This window comes from Artemia sp. Qi Xiang Cuo, chromosome 10, assembly GCF_049724085.1.
Source record: "Artemia sp. Qi Xiang Cuo chromosome 10, ASM4972408v1, whole genome shotgun sequence".
Taxonomy (NCBI): Eukaryota; Metazoa; Arthropoda; class Branchiopoda; order Anostraca; family Artemiidae; genus Artemia; species Artemia sp. Qi Xiang Cuo.
The window spans coordinates 56,143,799-56,170,441 of record NC_142803.1 but is presented as its reverse complement, the minus strand read 5'-3'; the positions used below and the strand labels follow the sequence as shown (position 1 = coordinate 56,170,441).

At 35.9% G+C, this 26,643-nt stretch overlaps 1 protein-coding gene across 2 annotated transcripts in view; it reads left to right on the top strand.

Annotated features, from left to right (window-relative positions):
* Window positions 1-26,643, top strand: part of LOC148947920 (protein NDRG3-like) — a 97,775-nt gene that overhangs the window by 19,820 nt on the left and 51,312 nt on the right. For both annotated transcript variants that reach the window (XM_089095553.1, XM_089095552.1), the window contains exon 2: window positions 7,653-7,852. In XM_089095553.1, coding sequence (XP_088951679.1) covers window positions 7,653-7,852 — 200 coding nt within the window. The remainder of the gene's footprint in view (window positions 1-7,652; window positions 7,853-26,643) is intronic.

The following is a 26,643-nucleotide window of genomic DNA, read 5'->3' as shown; positions in this document are numbered from 1 at the left end:
CCCCTAACCCCCCTCTGGGAACCGTCTTGCCATTCAGTGATTTTTATACATTTCTTGTAGCCTACTTTTCGTATAATTCGTATTTTTGACCTTATATGTCGGAAATTCCCTTAAATAAAGACAAGTTCTTTTTTACGAGTGGTATAGATTATCCTACTATAGATAAAATTCCCAAACATGATCCCTGGCGGCATTTAGGCAACCTAGTAACTAAAATATTTTTGGAAATAATTCGACGATTCATTAGCACGTAAAATGAACATTGACTCCCTACATAATTATTTCCCATAGGATTTCTAACCTCCATTGGGAGGAGTTACAATCATAAAAAATCAAACAATTTGCTTTATTTACTTTAGTCCCTTTAGTCCCTTTTGCCTTACCAGCTTTATCGTTTAAAAAATTAAAGAAATAAATAATTGCAGGACTATCGTGGTCGAAGCAGGAGCGACGTGGCTCAATAGTAACCGAAACTCTAAAAAACAGAATTTTGGTAACAATAGATACATCTAAAGAATTGAATTTTTATGCTGATTCAAAATATGAAAATTCATTAAATTTATTGTTATCCATCAAAAATTATGGATCTGAGAAAATTTGCCCGATTTTTTGAAAAGGAGGAAACATCCCCAAAACGTCTGGTGAACCTAACGAAAATCACGCTCGGTATATCAGATTCGGCATATTAAAGAACTACTGTAGAGGTTTCAAGCTAAAATATATAATTAAATAAAAATAAACAAATTTTTTTTAACTGAAAGTAAGGAGCGACATTAAAACTTAAAACGAACGGAAATTATTCCGTATATGAAAGGGGCTGTCCCCTCCTCAACGCCTCGCTCTTTTCGCTAAAGTTTTTTTATTGTTTTAAAAAATAGAGTTGTCAGAAAGAGTCTAACTTTAGCGTAAAGAGAGAGGCGTTGAGGAGGGGACAACCCCTTTCATATAAGGAATAACTTCTGTTCGTTTTAAGTTTTAATGTCGCTCCTTAGTTTCAGTTAAAAACACTTTTTTTTTATTTAATTTTTGAACGTTCTTGGATTAATGCAGGTTTTGATTTTGGCTCACCGTACATGAATAATTAAAACAAAATTTGTTTATTAATTTTACTTTTATTTGGTTAAATGGCTTTCTCGGAAGTTGTTTAATTTTATTTGCGAACGTTTTTATTTGTAATAAATATACGTAACTTACGAATTAACTTAAGTAACGAACTTCTATATTCATATATTTTTAATACGTATATTAGGGGGTTGGCCCCCTACCTCGCTCTTTACGCTAAAGTTCGAATTTTGTTCTAATTCGTTAAAAATGACCCCTTCATCACAAAGCCCATTAATTAGAATAAATATCTCTTATGAAAGTACTAAAAATTCTTTGGCTTAAAGAGCGAGGTATTGACTAGGGGGCGGACCCAATCATATACGCAATGATTTCTGTTAGTTTTAAGTTTTGATGTTGCTCCTTACTTTCAGTTGAAAAACTTATTCTTTAATTTAATTTCTGATAGTTTTTTTTAGATAATGCTGGGGAATCCGGCACCCCCTTCATAGCAATGTCCCTTCCCCCTTGGAAACCTCCTCCATGGAAAGATCCTCCCACATACCCCCGCCCCCCCCCCACTACCAGAAAAAATCCTCCTGAAAACGTCGGTATACTTCCCAATAACCAATACTATATGTAAACATTGGGTAAAGTTCATAACTTTCAACCCTTCCACGGGGAATTTGGTGCATTAAGTCATCCTAAAAGACGTAGTTATTATATTTTCGACCATTTTGAATAAAATGGCTGTCTCAAAATTTTGATCGGGTGACTGAGAAAAAATTGAGCATGGGAGGGGGCCTAGTTGCCCTCCATTGTTTTCGTCACTTAAAAAGAGCACTAGAACTTTTAATTTCCGTCCGAATGAGCCCTCCCATGATATTCTAGCACCACTGGGTCGATACGATCACCCCTGGGAAAAAAACAAAAACAAATAAACAAATAAACACGCATCCGTGATCTTTCTTCGGGCAAAAGAACACAAAATTCCACATTTTTGCAGATAGGAGCTTGAAACCTCTACAGTAGGGTTTTCTGATACTCTGAACCTGATGGTGTGATTTTCATTAAGGTTCTATAGCTTTTAGGGGGTGTTTCTTCCTTTTTTTGGAAATCAGATAAATATTCTCAGGCACGTAACTTTTGATGGGTTGAACTAAACTTGATGAAACTTATATATTTGAAATCAGCATTAAAATATGACTCTTTTGATGTATCTATTGGTATCAAAATTCCGTTTTTTAGAGTTTCGGTTACTAATGAGCCGGGTCACTCCTTACTTAGAGTTCGTTACCACGAACAGTTTGATTAATCTAAAAAATAAAGTTTTTTTGAGGGAAGTAAAGAGCGAATTTGAAACTTAAAACGGACAAAAATTATTTCTTCACAGCCTATCTAATATATATCAATAAAACTAGTACAAATAAACCAACTAATTATGTTTCCCTGTGTGTCTAGGATTATAGAAAACTAGCGCTTTACTGAAAACACAAAAAGTAAGTATTAAAAACAGGAATATTGATTTGGGTGTCAAAAATGAGTATGCAGCCTGACAACAATAAACTAATCTATAAAGCTGTTCATAGTCTTACACCAGTTTGACATCAGTAACTTTCCATATATAACTAAAATTATCTTAAAAACATAAGCGTAAAATTGAATGTTTTTTAATAACCGCAGAGTCATTGAACAGCATACAGAAATATTGGATTTATTTATCAGGTAGCATTATCAGGATTCGCATTCGGCGAAGGTTTTATCGAATGCCACAAAATTTGAAAGGGCGGCACGCCCCTCTCCCCCCTTGGGACGCCCCTACTTAGAAGATCGAGAGAGAGAGCTCATTGGAACGAAAATTAAAAGTTCCAGTGCCCTTTTTAAGTGACCAAAAAGACAGGAGGGCAGTTAATCCCCCTCCTATGCCCCGTTTTTCCCCAAAGTCATCCGATATAAATTTTAAGATAGTCATTTTGTTCCCCACAGTTGAAAGGTCCAATAAATAAGCCTTTAGAGATAATATGACCCCCACAGCCCCTCGGGAAAGGGCTTTAAGTTACAAAATGTACCCATTGTTTACCTATAGTATTTTTTATTGGGAACTACAAACATATCTTTGGGGAGGGAGAATTTATGCTTTGGGGGATTTATTACAGTGAATATTTTCCCCGGGAGGAAGGATTCAGGGGTGAGCTTTCCAGGGGAAATTTACACAGGGGAATTTCTCAGAATTCCTTTACGAAATTCATTTTATTTGTCTTACTTTGTCTTCGTCGACGAACATACGGAGATGTTCCTGGGGAAATTTTCAGAAGGGTTGGGATTGCCTGGAGGGGTTTACCCTGAGGGGGGGGGGGGTATTTTCTGCTGGAGAAATTCTCCGAGGGTGTTTTTTCCACAGGAGCAGCTTTCCACTGGGGTGGAGGAATTCCCAGGGTTTTTTTCCACGGAGGGGGATATCCAACAGGATTTAAAAAACGATCAGGAATTAAAGTCTTCTTCAGATGAAAGTATGCTAAGGAGAATTTTTTTTTAGAGGAAAGGACTGTTATTTACAAAAATTTACTCATTGTTTACGTATAGTATTTGTTATTGGGTCTGGGAGAAATATTCCCGGGGATTTTCGGCAAGGATGGAATTGCCCGGGAAGAATTTCCCGTGAGGGATTTTACGTGGGAGAAACTTTACTTTGAGAAATTTTCTGTGGGAAGACGGAATTTTCCATTGAGGGAAGCTGGATTTCTCGGCATAATTGGAAAAACGATCAGAAATAAATTTTTCAAGTGAAAGTAAGGAGCAACCTTGAAACTTAAAATAAGGTGAAACTATTCTATATATGAGGGAGGTTGTCCCCTTCTTAATGCCACGCTCTTTACGCTAAAGTTTTACTTTTTATCCCAAATATTTAAGGATCACTCCTGAAACACAAGCGCCGATTAATTAGAATAAAAAACTTTTTTTTAATTATAAAATACTTTAACCGGAAGAGCACGGTATGGAGAAGGGGGCAACCCCCCTCCTTATACGGAATAATTTATGTTCGTTTTGAATTTCAATTTTATCCCTTAGTTTCAATTGAGAAAAACTTGTTTTTTGTAAACTTAGTTTAGTAAAGAGTGAGCTTCGGCCAGTAGTAACCAAAAATTTATATACGAGTTTTAAAAAAGACTGAGTTTTAAAACAAATTTTGACGTTTAACGCTGTTTCAGAAATGATTACTAATATTTATCTTAATCTTAATAGTAAAAGTTCATTGCGAAAAATAATTTTTTGGGATTTCTAAATAAGAGCCAGAATACAAGTATACAAGTATCATAATTATGGATGGCAGCATGAATTTTGCCATAAAAAAAAAAGAAAAATCATCAATACTAAAGTTTAGTAAATGAATAATAGTTTCATAAGAAAATAAAATTTAGTCACATCACCAATTGTTTCGTATGTTGAAGTTGGTCAAATAATGTCAAAATCATTGATGAATTACTGCGCACCTTGGCTCTGGCTTATCCGGGATTTTGTAAGGGGACGGGAGAGGGGCTGTCAAAATTTTTCTTTTTTTTATAATCGTAGGCTAGAATTTTGAAGAAAATATTGCCTTTTCTCGCCAACGAAATGCGCTTTGAGGGTGCATTCGAGGGGTCAACGCTTTTTAAAATGGTATACACAAGGTTATGCGTCCCACGATTTCAGGAAGTGTACCACACGTGCCACTTAAGTATGTCATGCGTGGTGTAAAGAGGTATGGAGTTGTGGGAGTGTGGTGTACGTGGCGGAACAATTAGTGCCCCGAAGTGAACAATAGATAAAGAGGGGTTGACCCCTCGAATAGATTTTGTCACCTTTTGCACGAGGCTCTTACAAAAGCAAAAGAGAACAATAAATCAAGCTGGAAGTGTGAAAAAAAAGTTACGGCCGTACGCTTTGGGCAGTATGCACCTGCTTCTTGCGTAATGCCCGCGCAAAGACTTTGAAGATAGGACTCCAAATTTCTTTTGTTCGGAATGTAAATACAATTTTTAAAAACCGGTTAGATGAAGTTGAGGAACTGCGTATTTATACCTGTTTGTTTCTTTGTGGGTTTAAAATTTGGTATGGAAGCCTTCAATTAGGGACACAAAATAGAAAGTGGCAGAAAACATTCTCATTGAACCAGGGATTTCAATTCGGGAAAAAGGACATTTGTTCCACCTACTTCTTTTCCCTCCCCCTCCCCTTCAATGTTGGTATTTTTTTTTTCAATTTTGTTGAAAATGCCTTTCTCGTATTTCCATTGAAAAAAAAATTGAAAATAACAACAAATTTACTCCCTCCCCACTAGATTTAAAAGAAATTTAATTTCCCCGCCCTCTCCCACCTATTTCTGTGAATTGACGCCACTGCATATAACTCCACAATAGATTTGAAAGTGTGTTAAAGTTATGAAATCTTTCCATTAGGACAGGGAGACCAGTGGCGGATCCAAGGGGGCGAGGGGTACCTCCCCTAACGTAGTTTAAAGTAGTGTAATTTACTTAATTAACACAAGATTTCGTCAATTAAACTTGCTCCTAACGCAAGTTTATTTAGTCAACCTATTTTGCCCCCCCCCCCACCTAAAAAAATCCTGGATCCGCCCCTGAGGGAGACACAGAAAAGGGACACAAGGGAGACACTTTAGTGACACAAAATAGAAAATGGCAAGAAACATCTAATTGGACCAGGGTGTCAATTGGAGAAAAAGGACGTTTGCCCCACAATTTCTTTTTCCTCCCTTTCCCCTTAGATTTTAGAAAACATTTTTTTTTTTTGCAATCTCGTTGAAAATGCCTTTTTCGTATTTTCGTGGAAAAAATTGAAAAAAAACATCAAAATTACCCCCTCCCCACTAGATTATAAAAATATGTTTGTACTCCTCCTGCTCTCCCTCTCCCACCTATGTTTCCGTGAACTAAAGCCACTGTATTTAACTCCCCAGTCGATTCTTTAAAACGGTGTTAAAGTTGTAAAATTTGGCCATTGTGACAGGGAGACTCTGGCAATTTATACCCCAAATGGTTTGCGTATTGTGTGTCTCGACCAATATATCCAATTTTAGCCCCATGCCGCCCTTTGACTCCCTTCAAAATATCAGTTATTTTACAAAATATTTGTTCTGCTTTTCTAAACATTGTAATATTTTTTTCTAGCGAATTTTCTATATTTAGTGTCTTTCCACCTCTTCAGTTTAAATCCTTCATTAAGAAAATCCTGACCAGGCCTTCCTCCTCCCATAGTGATGCACCAATTAATATGACAGTAAGTTTTGAGGTTTCCTTTCTGTGGCCCAGCGCAGCCGTTATCGCAATCCAAAAGTGACCGCATTCTAAAAGCCAAAGCGTCACTTGCGCTTTGTTGAAAACAGCTTTTATCTCAAGATGTATATTTTTGTTTTTCATGATAGCGACAACAAAACAACAACAAAATTTATATCTCAAGCCTAATCAAACTTTACACTGAAAACGATATGTATTTTGAACAGTGTGCTTTTTATTTGTCAAAACATCAATCACAAAAGAAAAAAGAGAGAAAATGACCATAACAACCAAGATTACCAAAAAGAACTAATGAAAATTGATGGATTGTTTAATATATAAACGACATTCATTCCTAGAAGTTTAATGATTTTGAACTTGTTAACGTATAAAAGAGAAAATATCTAAAATGTGTTGTTTCAATAAAGGGCAAATTATGCTTTTAGAAGGCTTATTGCTCTTTTAGAAGGTTATTATTAATCGTTAAATAACATTGTTCAGAATAAGATAATGTTCTTTTTCCGGCATAAAGAATTGATTTTGATAGGACATTACTTTGGGGAAATCCGTTTGGGCTTTAAATAACCTTGGAAAACATTTTTCGTATGAACAGTGTCACAAATACCCAGACTCCCAATACCCTAACGTTTTTACATTCTACAGAGAATGAAATGGAGTCAAAGTTGTTTTGCTAAAGAGATTGAAAAGAAGCTGTCTTTCTCTTCCTCGGTCCCCTGGTGTCTTAAGATTTCATATTTTATGCTTAGTAGTAATATTTACATGAATTAAATATTAAAAATAATAATAGTAAAAGTAAAAACGATACTGGTATCTTAACCCTTCAGGCTTATTTGGGCTAACCTTTATAAGAGAGAAAAAACAAGTTTCTTTTAACTGAAAGTAAGGAGCAGCATTAAAACTCAAAATCAACAGAAATCATTCAGTATATGAAGAAGTGTCCCTCACCTCAATACCTTGCTCTTCGCGCTAAATTTTTTTTTAGCATTTTTAGATATGCCTTTTATTCTAATTAAAAATTTATTCTAATTAATCTAATTAAATTTTAAAATTCTAATTTTATTCTAATTATCTAATTAATTTTATTCTAATTATTTTCAGGAATCGTATAAGAAATTGGAACAAACGGTCAAAATTTAGCATAAAGAGCAAGATTTTGAGAATTAAACAGCCCCTTCACATACGGAGTAATTTTTGTTCGTTTTGAGTTTAATCCGTTGTTTAGAGTTTCGGTTACTATTGAGCCGCGTCACTCCTTACTTACACTTCGTTGCCACGAACTGTGCTATATCTCATGATTTATTTGCCCTTCTTTATTTTTAGGTCCTCAAATAATATTCCTAGCGGTTGTCTCGAGATAATTTCGCTGGCAGTAATGAAACCGAGTGGCAAATCATTAGAAAAGAAGAAATATCAGCATGACGAAGTATATGTGGGGACTCAAAGGGGGCAGGTGTTGGTCGCGATTCAAGGAGACAGAAGAAAACCTGCTTTGATGACTTATCACGATCTGGGTCTTAACCGTAAGTGAAACATTAATTTAAATCGTTCTTTAAATTAATTTAGTTTTTAAAATAAAAATAAAACTATTATAATAGTTTTTTTCGAAATGTCAGTTACTGCTCTAACCATCTTTTTTTTAATGTTTTTGATTTTCAAATAAAATTTTGAACGTGTTATAAAGTAGTTATTAATATTACACGTTGTAATCTTGGTCATTTGAGACAAGTTTCCACCCCTTTTTGTTGTTTGATTTACATAAGCTATCCACTTTTTTGTCAAATTCGGGCTGTCCAAATTTGGCTTCCCACCCCTATAACTTTTGCTTGCCTAGATGCCTCCAAACTTTTGACATCTCAGGACTTATCTGAAGAATTAATATTACAGGATGGTAATTTCATTTGGGATCTCATAAAATTCAAATAAATTCTGAATTCGTCAGTTAACAATAATCGTTTATTCTGTACCTGCAAAATTTGAAATATTATGAAGTTTTCTCTACATAAAGCTGATTATTGTTGGCTAGTGTTTGAATATGAGAAACTTTAAAGAGTGGAAAGTGGCGCTACTGTTGAAAAGAAGAATCGCCAGGGTCATCTAGCATTTGGTGACTACAGGAGAGGGTAAAGAAAATATAGCTCTGGTTCTGTGGTGTAGTGGATTTGACCTCACCTTGGTAACATGAGACACAGAAATCGAACCTGGCTGTAGCAACACCCTGCAAGACTGAAGGAAGGATCTGGATAGTCAAGAAGCGTCGTCAATCCAGCGCAACAAAATAGAAACATAACTGTGAGTAGAGAGGGGGGTACCAGCCCTGTTGCCCACCCCTGCTGCCACCTACAACTTTTTTTTTACATAATTAATGTCTGTTTGTTGTCAGTGAGAATGAAAAAACAGGAATTTTGTCACATTTATAGTTGTTTTCATGGATGGTTATGTATGTTGGTCGATTTTTTTGATGTTTTTCATGGATGTCAACAGTAATTTATGGATGTTTTTATGGTTTTTGTCAGTGAGAATTTGAAAAAACAGGAACTTTCTCACATTTATGTCTGTTTTTATGGTTTTTGTCAGTGAGAATTTGAAAAAACAGGAAATTTGTCACATTTATGTCTGTTTTCTTGGTTGTTGTCAGTGAGAATGGAAAAACAGGAATTTTCTCACTTTAATGGATTATTGAGTCTAATGGGAGCAGGTCGGTGACACTTTCTTCTTGTTGTTGTTCGAGGCAAATTTTATGATCCAGAAATGGTATTTGTTGTTGCTGCTCGAGCCAAATGTTATGAGTTTCCCGGAAACAGTTAGATCACGTGTTTCCTTCTCAGCCAATCAGAGGGCTTGCTTACATAACAATTCGCCCTTGAGATTTCGTATATAACGGACACGCATTGTAATTAAATTATCAGAAAGTATTGTGACACAATGGATAAATTTGATGAATTAGAAGCATTGGCAACCTCAATTTACCATGTAAGTTCCGTTTTTATTTTCAAAATAAAATTATTTTCCGCGGTCATCCTCCACTATATTCAGGTAAATCCCCCCCCCCATACAATACAAACATCATTATACAATCTTTATACTCGGTGAAAAACGTAAAATATATTCTTTTACCCTCAAAACCTAACCCCCCCCCATTGTTTTACAACCAAATTCTCGCAAAAAGAAATAATTATCCTTTCGAAAAATTTAGCTTTTCCATATTGTAATCTTTTCTCTAACTGATACTTCCGTCACTGTTGTTATTAAGCGTTCTGTTTTGACATAATGCTCCAGCGCGAAGCCTATAATTAGCTGTCATCCCTTTTCCTGTCTGTATACATTAGCTGGTTTTAGGCAATCGAGATTTTCAGTGCTTTTACATAATTCAGTGTTTGTCTGAAAATAGCGGTCAGCTAATTTTGTCTACAAATTAGCGATAGACCTAGGGTGGGTTAATTTTCATAAATTTAGGGGGGGGGCGTGAATCCGTTATTTTTTATGGGGAGGGGGTTAGCACTTTTAATAGTGACAAAATAGAAATGAAAAGATAATTGTTTTTTACTTCAGTGTCTAACCATTTCTCTTCGAAATTTAGCGATTTTAGCTATAACAATTTTCCTAAATTTAGGGGAGGGGGGGGGCTTGAATCCAGGATTTTTGTTGGGGAGGGGGTTAGCGCTTTTATTAGTGGCAAAATAGAAATGAAAAGATAACTGTTTCTTACTTCAGTGTCTAACCATTTCTCTTCGAAATTTAGCGATTTTAGCTATAACAATTTTCCTAAATTTAGGGGAGGGGGCGTGAATCCGTGATTTTTGTTGGAGAGGGGGTTAGAACTTTCAATAGTGACAAAATAGAAATTAAAAGATAATTGTTTCTTACTTCAGTGTCTAACCATTTCTCTTTGACATTGTAGTGATTTTAGCTATAACAATTTTCCAAAATATAGTGGAGCGGGAGTGAATACGTGATTTTTGCTGGTTAGGGGGTCAGCACTTTTAATAGTGTCAAAATAGAAATGAAAAGATAATTTAATCACTTTTTTTTCAGACATAATACTTTTTGGTGGGACTGACACAGAATATTTTTGTCTGAAATATTCCTCAACTGGCATTATTTTCGAAGCATCCTTCTTACTCCTAGACAATCAACGACGTGAAATACATTGCTATAAATGGAACGTCAGATACAATATTTATAAGTACGAGAAAAACAGATGGAGTCCAACACTAAATTTTATAAATCGAAATGGCTTTTACGCTAAAACAATACGACCACATAATGAAAATGGCTATGAAATAAAACATGTACAAGAGGAAATTCAGGAAATATGCAGTTTTTTCAGTGTGCAAGCTGTTTATGTTAAGGGAAACGTGCCAACTGATAAACTCTTACTAGAAAAATGTGATAAAAACATAGCATTATTCAATTTAGAAGACTTCAAATGTGAGAAATACCTGCATTCAGTCCATGGCCCAGAAGATGAAGTTAGATATTTCGCTAAATGGATACCAGAAAAGATACCTGATATGGAAAAATGCATCAGATATCCAAAGTCCTAAACTTGCTCCTCCTCATATCAAATGGATTAAGCTTCTTCTTTTTTTAAATATGTCATTATTTTTTCAAATGTTTTTAAATATGTTTAAGCAATAAATATCTTAAGCCTCAACCGTTTTTATTCTTTAGAATAGTCCATCGCCATGAAAATTATACTTTCAGATTCAACATGCCAGGGAACATACTTTCAAGTTCAGCATATTGGAGAACCCTAAATAGTCATCCATAAAAAGGTAAGTTAACACTAAAAGGTTAAAGAATTTGTCTGAAATTATCTTAAGCCTGAGACGTGTTTATTATTTAGAATAGTCCATCGCCACGAAAATTATACTTTCAGATTCAACATGCCAGGGCACACACATTCAAGTTCAGCATGTTGGAGAACCCTAAATAGTTATCCATAAAAAGTTAAGTTAACTCTAAAAGGTTAAAGAATTTTTCTGAAATTATCTTAAGCCTGAGACGTGTTTATTCTTTAGAATAGTCCATCGCCAAGAAAATTATAATTTCAAATTAAACATTCCAGGGAACACACATTAAAGTTAAGCATGATTGATAACCCTAAATAGTCATACATAAAAAGGTAAGTTAACCCTAAAAGGTTAAAGAATTTTTCTGAAATTATCTTAAGCCTGAAACGTTTTTATTCTTTAGAATAGTCCGTCGCCACGAAAATTAGACTTTCAGATTCAACATGCCAGGGAACACACTTTCAAGTTCAGCATGTTGGAGAACCCTAAATAGTTATCCATAAAAAGGTAAGTTAACTCTAAAAGGTTAAAGAATTTTTCTGAAATTATCATAAGCCTGAGACGTTTTTATTATTTAGAATAGTACTTAGCCACGAAAAATAGACCTTAACATTCAACAAGCCAGGGAACACACTATAAAGTTAAGCATGTTGGAGAACCCGAAATAGTCAACCCTAAAAATGTAACTTAACCCTAAAAGGTTAAAGAATTTTTCTGAAATTATCTTAAGCCTGAGACGTTTTTATTCTTTAGAATAGTCCATCGCCACGAAATCAGCACCAGCTTCTATTATTAAAGTGAAAAGAAGTTTAAGGCCAGGTGGAGTTTTATCTCCAACCCTATTTGAAATATGTATTTTAGGAGTTCTGGCAAAGATATTGGCTACCTACCTCTCTGGTTTTTCTGATGTTTCATACCTTGCCTATGCTGATGACTTGCTTCTTATAAGCCGTACTAAAATTGGTCTATCTAACATGGTTTCTCGTGTTGCTACTTCTTTTTCAGACAGGTCTTTGTAGATAAATGTAAATTTCTTTCTTTTAATAACAATTCTAGTACTCCATTTCGTTGTAGTGGCTTTACTATCCCTCTCGTAGATCCTCTTCGATGGCTTGGTATTTCTATCACTAATAGTCTTCCAAGCTTGCACCAGCACACAGTCTCAGATATTAATATGAAAATTCAATTAGGACATGCTAAGATTGTTGCCAATAGAGGTAAATATAATAAACTTGCGTTGGCCAAGCTCTACTCAACTTTTTGTAACCGTTCAATTCTTTTTGCTTCTGGAATTTTTCCCCTTCTTAAGAAAAATGAGTTAAAAAGAATCCAGATTAATTATTTTAAATTTGGTAAATTTTTGTTGTTTCTTCCAGCTTGGACTAATAACCAGGTAATTATTTATAAATTTCTTGTTCCTGATATTACTGTAAAACTGGAAGCACTACACAGAGAACGTTCAAATACTGCTTGTATCTGTTTTTCCCCGCACCATCACCTTATCAGGTTTTTTCAGTCATAAGTTATTTTTCCTTAATTATTATTCATTTATTGCCTGTCAAAAAAAGTTACAAAAAGGTACAGCAGACAGAGTTATCACTAAAGAAAACAAAAAGAAAAAAAGAAGAAAAGAAGGACACAAACACACATTGAAAATTCAAATACATGACAAAAAAAAACTCTTTGTTACATTAATATGAACAATGATGCTAAGAAAAGGATGATAAAAAGTTTCTTTTAAAATAGGAGAGAGATTTATTAATACTAATATTATTATTATTACTATCATTATTATTATACATTTATTACCTGTCAAAAAAGGTACATATACAGAATAATCACTAAAGTAACAACAAAATAGAGAAAAAAAAATTTCATCACATACATTACATTAATACAAACAAACTATTGTGACCAAATTGGTGACCATGGATGATTAAACTTACTTTGAAAACGGGATAGAGATTTATTAATACTAATATTAGGGTCAGCTAGCTTATACAAATGAATCATTTTATGGTTTCTTGTCCAAGGGGGGCAAATGTAAAAGATATTTAGCAAATCTGAAGAAGATTGATTGTAGGTGCTTTTTATCTGTTACTGTAAAGAATTTCCAGAAAGGAGCAATGTAAAGCAGATGTGGAAGGGCTGTGGCGTTGTAAATGGATGCTAGAAGGTAACAGTTGAAACATAGTTTGCTTTTTACAATTACAGCGTAAGAAATGCTAATTCTACACTCAACATGAGAAATCAGCAAACAACGTGTGTGGCCTATAGATGTGCCAATTGGAAGGCCCAGGTATGTAATATGGTCTGCGGGTCTAACAAGAGAACCGTCCAGATTTAGGAGAGAAGTAGAGGGATTTCGCCAATTGAAAAGGATAATTTCGGATTTCTCAGGATTAAAAGACAGCCCGATTTTTGAATATTCATCTTTGAGGATTTGAAATTCTGCTCAATGCGCTGGATCGTACAGCTGAGATTCAAGATGTCATCAGCATAACAAATAAGAGATATATCAATTCTCCCAAGAATGCATGAAGGAAGAAACTTTGCCTGAGCATCCAGGACACTATTATTAAACAGGGTTGGGGAAGTGATAGCTCCCTGTCTAGTCAATTAAATTCAATTAAATTAAATTTATTCGAATAAAAAAAAAACAAAAAAATTAATAACAATAAAGATCATAGAAGATAACTTTTTAAGGACCAATAAAAAAAAAAATTAAAGTAACACTGAAAGAGAAAAAAAAAAAATAGAAGAATAAAACATGGCTAATTAGAGCAAATTTGTTAAAAATGAAAATATTAAATTATACCATCAAGTTTTGTTACATTTTTATACAACTTGCAGAAACTTGTGGCTAGTTCAACACTGGAGGGAATTTTGTTCCATTGAATAATAGATTTGTAAATGGGAGATTGCTGGGCAGCACTTGAAACGCATTTAGGAATTTTAAAGGCTCTATTGGATGAACGGAGACAATGGGCTTCCGAATTATTAATATTATAATAGGTTAGGAGTTGAGGTGGAAGATTATTGTGAAAAGCAGAGTAAGCAAGCGATAAATTTAGTTTTTGTATGATTTGATCAAGTGGAGCTATGCCAAAATCTGAATACAAATCACGAGTTGGATATAGACGGGGAAGCCGAAAAACTGCTTTAATGGCGCGGTTTTGGGCAAATTTGAGTTTTTTAATGAAGGACCGTTTTGTATTTCCCCAAACTGATCCGCAATAAGAAAGGTAAGGAAAAATAAAGGAATAATAGAGGGTAACTAGGATGTCAGGAGGAAGAAAATAATTCACACGGTTAATCATAGCTACTTGTCTCAAAATTATTGCTGTTATGTAAGAAATATGATTAGAGAATGACAAGCATGAGTCAATAAATACACCAAGAAACTTGGCAACCTCCACTTGTGGGATGATGTCGGAGGAGTACCTGAGACCAAGAGCAGGTTGAATAACGTCTTTGTTGTAGGGGGTTCTGAATAACACTATTTGACTTTTTTTGCTATTAATTGTCATGTTATTCGTAAGGCACCACACCTGGACTCTGTTCAGAAGGACTTGGGCAGAGGTTATTGCCAATGGTAGATTGGTTCCAGTGATGAAGAAGTTGCTGTCATCAGCAAATAATACAGGATACACTGAAGGGCCCAGGTCTATAACAAGATCATTGATATACAGGAGAAATAAAATAGGGCCTAGAACGGAACCTTGTGGGACACCCCTCCGAACAGGTAAGGGCTGAGAGGATACTCCACCTAGGCTCACACTCTGTACCCTTCCAGATAGATAAGAATCAAACCAAGAGAGGGGAACACCACGAATACCGTAGCTATTTAATTTACTTATTAAAACACTATGATCGACCATGTCAAAGGCCTTAGAAAAATCCAAAAATAAGCCCAATACAGTTTTTTTAAGGTCGAGTTGTGAGCGTATGAACTGTGTGGCGTCAATTAGAGCATGAGAAGTTGAGAATTTCGGCCTAAAGGCATATTGGTGAGGAGAAATCAAGGATACGGAATGCTGACTGTCAAACAGAAAGGGAGACAGACGTCTGAAGATGATTCTCTCGAGCACTTTGGATATAACAGGAAGAATTGAGATTGGACGATAATTACCTATCTCAGTTGGATCGCCCTTTTTAAGAACTGGAATAACAATGGCTGACTTTAGTAAATCAGGGAAAACTCCGTGGGTTAAAGATAGGTTGGCAATATGCTTGATGGGCTCGTAGACAAAAGGAGATATGGTCTTCAGGAGCTTATTACTTAATCCAAAACAGTCAGGAGTAAAACTATTAGGGAGAGAACCGATGATTTGAAGTACCTCATTGCTATCAGTTGGGCAGAAAAACATGGATCTAAAATTGAAGCAAGGGAATACAGCCTGTGAGGAGGAGCGGGAGTCAGTATGAGGAACATTCAAAAAATAATTATTAAATGCATCAGGTGCATGTAAAGGGTCAATTAATCTACCATTTGTGTCTTTAAGGCGAATAGGTCTAGACTTTGATTTTCTATTTTTTGAAAGTATATCATTAATGGTGGACCATATCTTTTTCAGATTTCCTTTGCAATTGAGAATTTTTGTATAATAATAATTTTTCTTCGCTTCACGGATGAGTTTAGTGTATAAGTTTTTATAATGTTTATAATTAGATAGGTCAAATATCACTACGGGTCTTACAGGCTAACTTATATAATTTGTTTTTACGATATGAGGAGACAATGAGGCTATGTGACATCCAGGGGCAAATAGGGATATTTTTCCGGTTAGGTTTACGAATAGGAAAAGTTGAATGGATAATCTCACTTAGCCTTTGCGCAAAACCATTTGTGGCAGAATTTACCTCGTGACAATTTAAGACATCGGACCAGTCAGTGGTTCTTAGGCAATCGATGAAATGGTTTATATTTGCAGAACTGTAGTTTCGAGTAGGTGTTGGGATATTAATTCTAGACTGTAGAGGTAGTGGTTGCGAAGGTAGAGACAATTAAATAGTAAAATGGTCTTACAGATCCGAAAATAATATATTTGTGGACTGTTAATTTCCCTGGGATGTGTATAAAAAAACGTTGTCAATTATTGTTGAAGTTGATCTCACAGGATCGACTCTACTGGGGAAAAAAATTGTGGGTAGAAGACCACTCGCGGTTACCGATTCAAAAAAAGTGTCAGATTCAATATTTTTACCAACATTGAGTAGGTTGCAATTAAAGTCCCCAATAAATATTGCCTTTTTATGGGGTAGGTTAATAAAATTAGGAAAATCATCAAACAGATTACAAAAACATGAGGTCGGAAATGGAGGAGGTTTATAAAATAAGGAGAGTATATAGGAATTTTGGCCGATAACTATGTTTACAATTATTGAATAAATACATCTGAGATTTAGTTGTGTAGAGAAAATAGATTCGCACTCTGATAGCCTGGTAAAATTTACATTCGAACGGATGTAAAGTGAGATACCACCAGAACACTTAGTCAATCTCCTGGGCATATGGATTATTTGGTAACCAGGGAGTAAAAAATCACTAGTGTCATCATTATGGGAAAGCCATGTCTCTGTTAATCCTATTACATCGAAAGGGCAGACACCATTAATTGAAATTAAATCTTTAAACTTGAGCCACTTATCCCAGATGCTTCTGATGTTGAAACAAAGAACATTAAGGGAATTATTATTTACTAGTTTTGGCTTCACATTAGTAGCAAAATCGAAAATATCAAGGTATTTACAACTAGCATTTGTTAAGGTACCAGGGGGGCTGCTTATAGGGTTGGCATGCTGATTATCATCTATATCGGGATAATTAAAAACAATGTTATTGGAAAGGGATAAATTAGTTAAAAACGAAAAGTCACACATTAAATAGTCGTCAGGCGTTCTGATTGTGACTCAATCAGCCTATGTTGGCTTAAAACACTCTCAATTTGAATTTCTGCTTCGGAAACTATGGTCTCGCCAAAGTGGGTTTTTGCCAAATTCTTCAGAATAATGCATTTCAACTGATTGGGTAACTCTAATTGGGAGATTAGCATAGAGGTAACTGTAAAGCTGGCTAATTTAAAGTACACGTTTGATTCATCTTCCAAAGCATTTGGAGAAACTGTGTGAAATCTGTGGGGAGTAATTCCAGGTAGCTTTGTCGGTCTTGATGTCTTTCCTTGCGTAGGATTTTCCGAAAGGGGGTTCTTCAGGTTTTTTTGGGGGACACTTGCTATCAAGGGGAACCATGCATTAGTTTTGTCTCGGATGAGATTATTCTGAAAACCTTCAACACGAGGGGAAGCATTGGGAACTCTTGGTGTCCTGGGGGATGCTGGGTGCTTGGGGCCTGTTGGTGGTTCAGGGGCTGTTGGTTGCCTGAGGCCTGTTGGGGGACGGGGGACTCTTGGTGTCCTTGGGACTTGCATTGCTACAAAAGGGATTGGAAGTTGTTGCTCTTTTGCTAATCTTAGTATCTCTGCCCTTTGTTTATATTTGGGACAGCTTCCTTTATCTAGGGACTGGTGTTTGCCCTTACAATTAGTACATATTGGGTCAAATTGACAGTTTGACTCATTATGGTCCTTGCCAAGGCAAATCTTACAAATGTTGGAATCCTCTCTACAGTATTTATCTGAGTGACCAAGCTTTAGACATTTAATACACTGTAATGGCTTTTCTTTGTAAGGCTTGAAAGATTTTTGTTGGCCAAAGAGGAACACTTTGTCAATATTAAATTGTCCTTGAAGCTCAAACAACACAGTTTTAAAATTTGAGGTTTCAGTGGTTTCGCGACCCAGGGTATGAGCACTAGAGACCGGAATGCATTCACCTTTTCCATTCATCAATGCTTCCATCAGGTCCGAGTTTAGAAATGATTTAGGGATATTGTAGAGCACTATCTTTGTTTTTATTGGGCTTGGGGACCACAGGTGGGCTGTGACAACAACATTTTCAACACTTTTTAGCTCCATTACCTTTTTCACTGATGTGGGATCGTTCAAAAAGATATCTAGGGATCCTGATCTGTTTATATTCATATTAAAGTTGCAACGAATGGTCTTGAAGAGGGAAACTCGCAACTTTGGTAGATCATGGTTGGTAAACAAGCAATTATCAGATTGGGGAACTAGTTGAATAATTACCGGGGAATCAGCTGGATTTCTTGAAGAGTTGTTCGTGGTATCGGTTAGATGTATTATTGCTGAATCTGGTGGACTTTTTGTTCTCTGTCTTCTACGCTTAGCCGAGTTTACTATCTTAAAGCCTTCTTCATCTTTTTCAGTATCAGTTGTTGAGGGGGATGGACATTGGGTGGTATCCATGTTTAGGGTATGAATACTCTTCAGAGAGGTCGCTGGTACATTCGCAGCTTTAGGGGGGGTTCTAGCAAGGGCTTTTGAAGATGGTTGAAATGGTGACTTACTCATATCCCTATCAGGAGGTTGTTTTGGAGGCTCCTTTTTTCCAAACATTTGAGCTATTCAAACTCACAAATTCAAACACTAATTAGAAATTGTTTCACAATAAATTCAAAATAGTCAACAGTAACGAGAAAAGTACCAGTAATCTGGTTTAGTGTTTACTAATCAGTTGCCAAAAATTTAAATATTCACTATTTTAACAAAGTTAAATAGATTAATGGGTCACCTTAAGTCAAAGTATCCACAAGTCTTATCCAAGAGAGGAATTATTCACGTTTTGTTCACAGGTTAGGTTGCAAAATTGCTGGTATCCAGATTATAAATAATTCACAAGAGAAGTCTTATCAAAAACATGAATTAATCACGTTTTTGTACACAGGTTAGGTTGCGAATTTACTGGAATCACAGGAGAAGTGTCTCCTCTGAACTCTCAATCAAGACAGTCCCTTTCTTAATGAGGATGGGGTGCTGAGGAATCACAAGCATATTCGAGGCATTTGAAGAGTTTGGCCTCACACAAGAATTAATGCAAGTATATTGGGATTGATGAAGAGCCGATTGCAGGGGTAAACAGGATGGGAGTTTTAAACACACTCTTAGATTTCCATATAAATCCCTGTGAACACGGACAACTGATGGGTTGACGCCTTGCCTTGCCATATGAAGAAGCATGGACGAATGAATTAAGGAATCGAACACGCGTTTAACGTCATGTCTGGTGAGGATCATACTTTCTCCCGAAGATTCAGCATCAGCGAGGGCAGTAAAACTGCTGTAAGAGCATGAGAACAGCCAAGATTAGCCTGAAGACCGAACTGATATGGGGGAACCACAGTTTATAGAATTAGCAGTATGATCATACCCTATCTCAGCCATTATAAAAACCCGGACCAAGGTGCGAGTGCTCCAGAGAATGTTTTTGCAGATAGAAACATAAGTGGCATTAGATCTTTTCATGGGTAGACAAGTCAGATTTCTCTTGGACACGAGACAAGTGGAAACCCGCTATTACGAATAATGCACTTTGTAACCATTTCTCATTGATTGACGGAAACAGACTAACCTGCTAATGCAGAAAGAAGTGGGAGGAGCTTTTTGTTCATACCAAGAATGAAGACCAGAAATGATCTGCGATAAACTTACTGGATAATTCTATAAACTGTGGGGGGAATGTAGCATTTCCGTCTTAACTCATCAAGAAAAAGGAGCTTGAAAAGTTTGCATATCATAGTAGAGACAGTGATGGGATGGAAAGAGGAACATTGCAGCTCAGATCTTCCTTTTTTGGGAATCGGAGTCAGATCACCAATGTAGAACAAGGAAGGAACAATACCTGTAACAAATATCATTTGCATGAGAAGGTTGAGGTGACGCATCAATACATAACTTCCATTAATGATGTGTAGAGTGCTCGCCTTATCTATCCCACAAGACGCTTTCTTTTTAAGTTGGGATATGGCTTTATGACAGCGTCACAAGTAACAACAAAATCAAGATCAGGAGATTCATCAATGAATTTGCAGAGCTCATCACAAAATTGTGACTCTAAAACAGGATCAGGCTCAGAAAATTCATTTGAAAAATGGGATATCCACTTGGACAAAGGAATGTCATTTGGGTCTGGCAAATTGGAGGAGATAGTACGAGGTAATAGCTTCCACAGTAGATCAGGTGAATTCCTGACCTTCTCAAAATGAAGTGTCTGCATTTTAGATTGATGAAGGGCAAGTTTCTTAGCAAAACACTTTTTTGACACTTTTCTCAGTTCATTGACTATTCCTTGACGGGGGCATAGGCAAAATCTCCATAATTTGTACCAAAATTTGGCACAGTCACAAGCTTCAGACAGCGCTAGATTTCCTGACCACCATGGAACTTGGGTACCAACATGTATTTTTTTAAGAGGAACTACCCTTTTTTCAGCACACAAAAGTGCATGGCAGATTTCTGCAGGGTAGATATCAAGAGTTAATCTAACCTCATTAATGTCTTTATTAGAAGACTTTTGCAGAAGATGAAATGGAACCTGAATCTTGTTTAGGATACTATTTGAACTTTTGATGAACTGAGATGTGTCAATTTTATTCCAATCGTGACAAGTATACCACTTATGCTGGTGAACAATATGAGCATGTAACATTGGAATCTGAGAAGCTTCTCGTTTAAAATTAGAAGCAACAGGAAGGTGGTCTGAAATTTGAAATTTAGAAACTACCCCAACACAAGGTATATCAAGGTTATATGACACAACACAGTCAATGTTAGATGTGCAAGAGGAAGAATGAATGTAAGTAAACTGAGCAGATTTCTGTTGAACTTTAAAATCATCACCAAATATTCCTAATAGTAAAGAAGCACAGATAGAAGCTGAAGACAACCTGCAATTTAAATCACATACAATCAAACACGGGATTTTCAGTTTAAGGACATCACGGAGACAAGAGCTAAGTTTACTAACTGCTAATGCGAAATCTCTCTCCGAATCTTCATCTTTGTAATCTGTGGGTAAATACACATTTATTATTACGCACTCACCTACTCAAACAGCTAAAAATCTATCACTAAAAAAGAAAACACTAGAATTAAGATTTAATGCTACATAAGTAGCAATACCACCAGAAGCTCTGCCTTTAGAAGTACTATGTTTAGCTGGAACCAAAAAAGTTTTGAAGGTGGCACTAATATCAACTAAACCAAGGCTGTGGTTAGTCAGGAAATATTCCTGCAAACACAGAATATCATGATTATGAAGTATATTTTCAAGAACAGGTCTTTTTTTATAAGACCACCATTAATGTTCCAAGAGAGAAAACGAATATCCATTTATCTACTTAGCTGCCTGTTTATTGGTTTGAGCATTGCCAGGGCATTTGATATTGTAACAGGTGTGATTATACTCTAAATGTAATGCAAAACCCGTTCCAAACACACAGATTATCCCTGGTGGAAGAGTGCTCTGTGGAACCACAGCAAGAGCACAGTTCCGCGTTCTTACAATCAGCAGAAAAATGTCCTTATTGATGGCATCTGAAACACCGTCTAGGTATTAATATGAAATTCTGGACAGTTAACTTCTCATAACCCACCTTCACATAATTTTTCAGAAAGAAATCGAGATCACTCCATTGTTCAAAATAAATCTTGTAGACATGTGACTTGCCACACTGCTAAGCTTTGACATACTTTGGAATAATTTTCTCTAGATCTTTTCATTCATTTCTGTTGGTATTCCTTTTATTATACCAATGAAGGCAGGAGATTTAACAGAGGCTAAAAGGCCAGGTTGGAACTTTTTCATCTGGTCAGCAAATGAGGAGGCAATGGGTTTAGTTTTTATGACAATTTTCCATTCTGATGAAGAATGTTTCACCTCTGAAATGTCATTTGCAGCTTCAGGACATATTTTATCAATAAAAACTTTCCTTAATAGTGGAGATGAAAGATTGGACGAGCAACTTTTTAACACAACAGCATAGGTAGGAGGATTGGATTGGTCCTTGGTGCAAGACGACTGAGCGGAAGAGGGCCAGGGAGAAGTTGCCTGTACAGCGAAATGTTGCTTATTTAGCTCAGACAAACACACTCTTAGATTTCCATATAAATCCCTGTGAACACGGACAACTGATGGGTTGACGCCTTGCCTTGCCATATGAAGAAGCATGGACGAATGAATTAAGGAATCGAACACGCGTTTAACGTCATGTCTGGTGAGGATCATACTTTCTCCCGAAGATTCAGCATCAGCGAGGGCAGTAAAACTGCTGTAAGAGCATGAGAACAGCCAAGATTAGCCTGAAGACCGAACTGATATGGGGGAACCACAGTTTATAGAATTAGCAGTATGATCATACCCTATCTCACCCATTATAAAAACCCGGACCAAGGTGCGAGTGCTCCAGAGAATGTTTTTGCAGATAGAAACATAAGTGGCATTAGATCTTTTCATGGGTAGACAAGTCAGATTTCTCTTGGACACGAGACAAGTGGAAACCCGCTATTACGAATAATGCACTTTGTAACCATTTCTCATTGATTGACGGAAACAGACTAACCTGCTAATGCAGAAAGAAGTGGGAGGAGCTTTTTGTTCATACCAAGAATGAAGACCAGAAATGATCTGCGATAAACTTACTGGATAATTCTATAAACTGTGGGGGGAATGTAGCATTTCTGTCTTAACTCATCAACAAAAAGGAACTCAAAAAGTTTGCATATCATAGTAGAGACAGTGATGGGATGGAAAGAGGAACATTGCAGCTCAGATCTTCCTTTTTTGGGAATCGGAGTCAGATCACCAATGTAGAACAAGGAAGGAACAATACCTGTAACAAATATCATTTGCATGAGAAGGTTGAGGTGACGCATCAATACATAACTTCAATTAATGATGTGTAGAGTGCTCGCCTCATCTATCCCACAAGACGCTTTCTTGTTAAGTTGGGATATGGCTCTTCTGACAGCATCACAAGTAACAGCAAAATCAAGGTCAGGAGATTCATCAATGAAGTTGCAGAGCTCATCACAAAATTGTGACTCTAAAACAGGATCAGGCTCAGAAAATTCATTTGAAAAATGGGACATCCATTTGGGCAGAGGAGTGTCGTTTGTGTCTGGCAAATTGAAGGAGACAGTACAAGGTAATACCTTCCACAGTAGATCAGATGAATTCCTGACCTTCTCAGAATAAAGTGTCTGCATTTTAGATTGATGAAGGGCAAGTTTCTTAGCAAAACACTTTTTTGACACTTTTCTCAGTTCATTGACTATTCCTTGACGGGGGCATAGGCAAAATCTCCATAATTTGTACCAAAATTTGGCACAGTCACAAGCTTCAGACAGCGCTAGATTTCCTGACCACCATGGAACTTGGGTACCAACATGTATTTTTTTAAGAGGAACTACCCTTTTTTCAGCACACAAAAGTGCATGGCAGATTTCTGCAGGGTAGATATCAAGAGTTAATCTAACCTCATTAATGTCTTTATTAGAAGACTTTTGCAGAAGATGAAATGGAACCTGAATCTTGTTTAGGATGCTATTTGAACTTTTGATGAACTGAGATGTGTCAATTTTATTCCAATCGTGACAAGTATACCACTTATGCTGGTGAACAATATGAGCATGTAACATTGGAATCTGAGAAGCTTCTCGTTTAAAACTAGAAGCAATAGGAAGGTGGTCTGAAACTTGAAATTTAGAAACTACCCCAACACAAGGTATATCAAGGTTATATGACACAACACAGTCAATGTTAGATGTGCAAGAGGAAGAATGAATGTAAGTAAACTGAGCAGATTTCTGTTGAACTTTAAAATCATCACCAAATATTCCTAATAGTAAAGAAGCACAGATAGAAGCTGAAGACAACCTGCAATTTAAATCACATACAATCAAACACGGGATTTTCAGTTTAAGGACATCACGAAGACAAGAGCTAAGTTTACTAACTGCTAATGCGAAATCTCTCTCCAAATCTTCATCTTTGTAATCTGTGGGTAAATACACATTTATTATTACGCACTCACCTACTCAAACAGCTAAAAAACTATCACTAGAAAAGAAAACACTAGAATTAAGATTTAATGCTACATAAGTAGCAATACCACCAGAAGCTCTGCCTTTAGAAGTACTATGTTTAGCTGGAACCAAAAAAGTTTTGAAGGTGGCACTAATATCAACTAAACCAAGGCTGTGGTTAGTCAGGAAATATTCCTGCAAACACAGAATATCATGATTATGAAGTATATTTTCAAGAACAGGTCTTTTTTTATAAGACCACCATTAATGTTCCAAGAGAGAAAACGAATATCCATTTATCTACTTAGCTGCCTGTTTATTGGTTTGAGCATTGCCAGGGCATTTGATATTGTAACAGGTGTGATTATACTCTAAATGTAATGCAAAACCCGTTCCAAACACACAGATTATCCCTGGTGGAAGAGTGCTCTGTGGAACCACAGCAAGAGCACAGTTCCGCGTTCTTACAATCAGCAGAAAAATGTCCTTATTGATGGCATCTGAAACACCGTCTAGGTATTAATATGAAATTCTGGACAGTTAACTTCTCATAACCCACCTTCACATAATTTTTCAGAAAGAAATCGAGATCACTCCATTGTTCAAAATAAATCTTGTAGACATGTGACTTGCCACACTGCTAAGCTTTGACATACTTTGGAATAATTTTCTCTAGATCTTTTCATTCATTTCTGTTGGTATTCCTTTTATTATACCAATGAAGGCAGGAGATTTAACAGAGGCTAAAAGGCCAGGTTGGAACTTTTTCATCTGGTCAGCAAATGAGGAGGCAATGGGTTTAGTTTTTATGACAATTTTCCATTCTGATGAAGAATGTTTCACCTCTGAAATGTCATTTGCATCTTCAGGACATATTTTATCAATAAAATCTTTCCTTAATAGTGGAGATGAAAGATTGGACGGGCAACTTTTTAACACAACAGCATAGGTAGGAGGATTGGATTGGTCCTTGGTGCAAGACGACTGAGCGGAAGAGGGCCAGGGAGAAGTTGCCTGTACAGCGAGATGTTGCATATTTAGCTCACACAAACTATCAATTTTACAGGAAAGTTCATTCATGCAACAGGTTAACATTGCAATGATAGCATCACCAATTGTTGGAATTTCACATGGTGAGTATATCATGAATTTCAGGATCTTATTATTGTCTCTACTTTGATATCATCATTCAATGATTGAGAAATAAAATTCAATATTGGATTAGAATAATATCCGAGTCATCCATTATTTCATAATCACACTTACAGTAATAATATTCAATAGATAAAATTCCACTCCAAATCAACACCAAAAACTGTCAAAATCAAACCATCAAAAAAAAAATCATTAAAATCAAATAATGATAATAATAATTGCAGCCTGTGTCCATATTTCTGTATGTTACTGCTTATTAAATTCTGCAAGTTGTGAGTTTTTTTTCTCTTCTTCTTTTTCCCCTCCTTTTATATTATTTCTCTTTTGTTTTAGTTTCTATTAAATTTTATGTGTTACTCTGTAACTGGCATTCTTTGATTTCTATATTGATTTGCGTTACATTTTTATGTGTGTTTCTTTGTAATATTCCACATATTGTGCCTCTGTATAGTGTGGGTCAGAAATATATAATAATAATAATAATTATAATATAAAACACAACAATGTACTTACCATGTTATCAGAAATATATCTTACAAATTCAGTATTCTTTTTAGAAATGGACCTCAAAGACCATTTGAAATAGTGTAACTTTTACTTTAAAGTACAACTTTTCTACTTTCTTTTGGTAAAACTAAAGTCGGTGCTTTGATACATAGGTCTAAAGTGAGGTGGAGGACATGTGTTTCATACACAGGTCCTCAATAGATCAAAAGTCAGGATGATACTTTGCTAATTCTGGTACCCAATAAAATTTAAGGTATCAAAAATCAAGGTCCTAGTTGCTAATTTGAATATTCAGGAAAATTGATAAAGCCATGTAGATAACACAAAAGTACATTTGATGGGTACTGGTAAGATCAGTACTTTCCCATTATATGGGCCTTTCTAAAAAGTCAAGTTTGGTTAATGCTAATGAAATAAAATAGAATGAATATATAATAGTTTATAAACAAATTTGGGCTATATATTTGAACATTAGGGGGGGGGGGGGGTAAAGCATTACATATATTAGATACATAACCTACCCTAACTGAGCCTTTCTATATACTGCTCACCTAACCAGATACAGATACCCAGTTATAACGGTTTATTAACAAGATTAAAAGAACTATATTTTACAATGTACAAATTCAACTGCCTCTTTTTCTGTCTTTGGCAAATCCCAAATTCTAGTTTTAACATTCATATTAGATCACCCATTACACTCAATTCCAACAATTATTTTAGTACCAGGTTGATATCTGTCTCTCCTGTTTGACTTTAGCATCTCCTGTTTGACTTCTTTAGCAGAGGCCCATATCATGGGAAAGTAATATGGGACCTATTTTTGGGAAAACCATTTTTCTAGGAAAATATTAGTTTTGTAGACAAAAGAAAGTAGGAAATATGTGTTTGTTGAGGTACCGCCGTAAGATA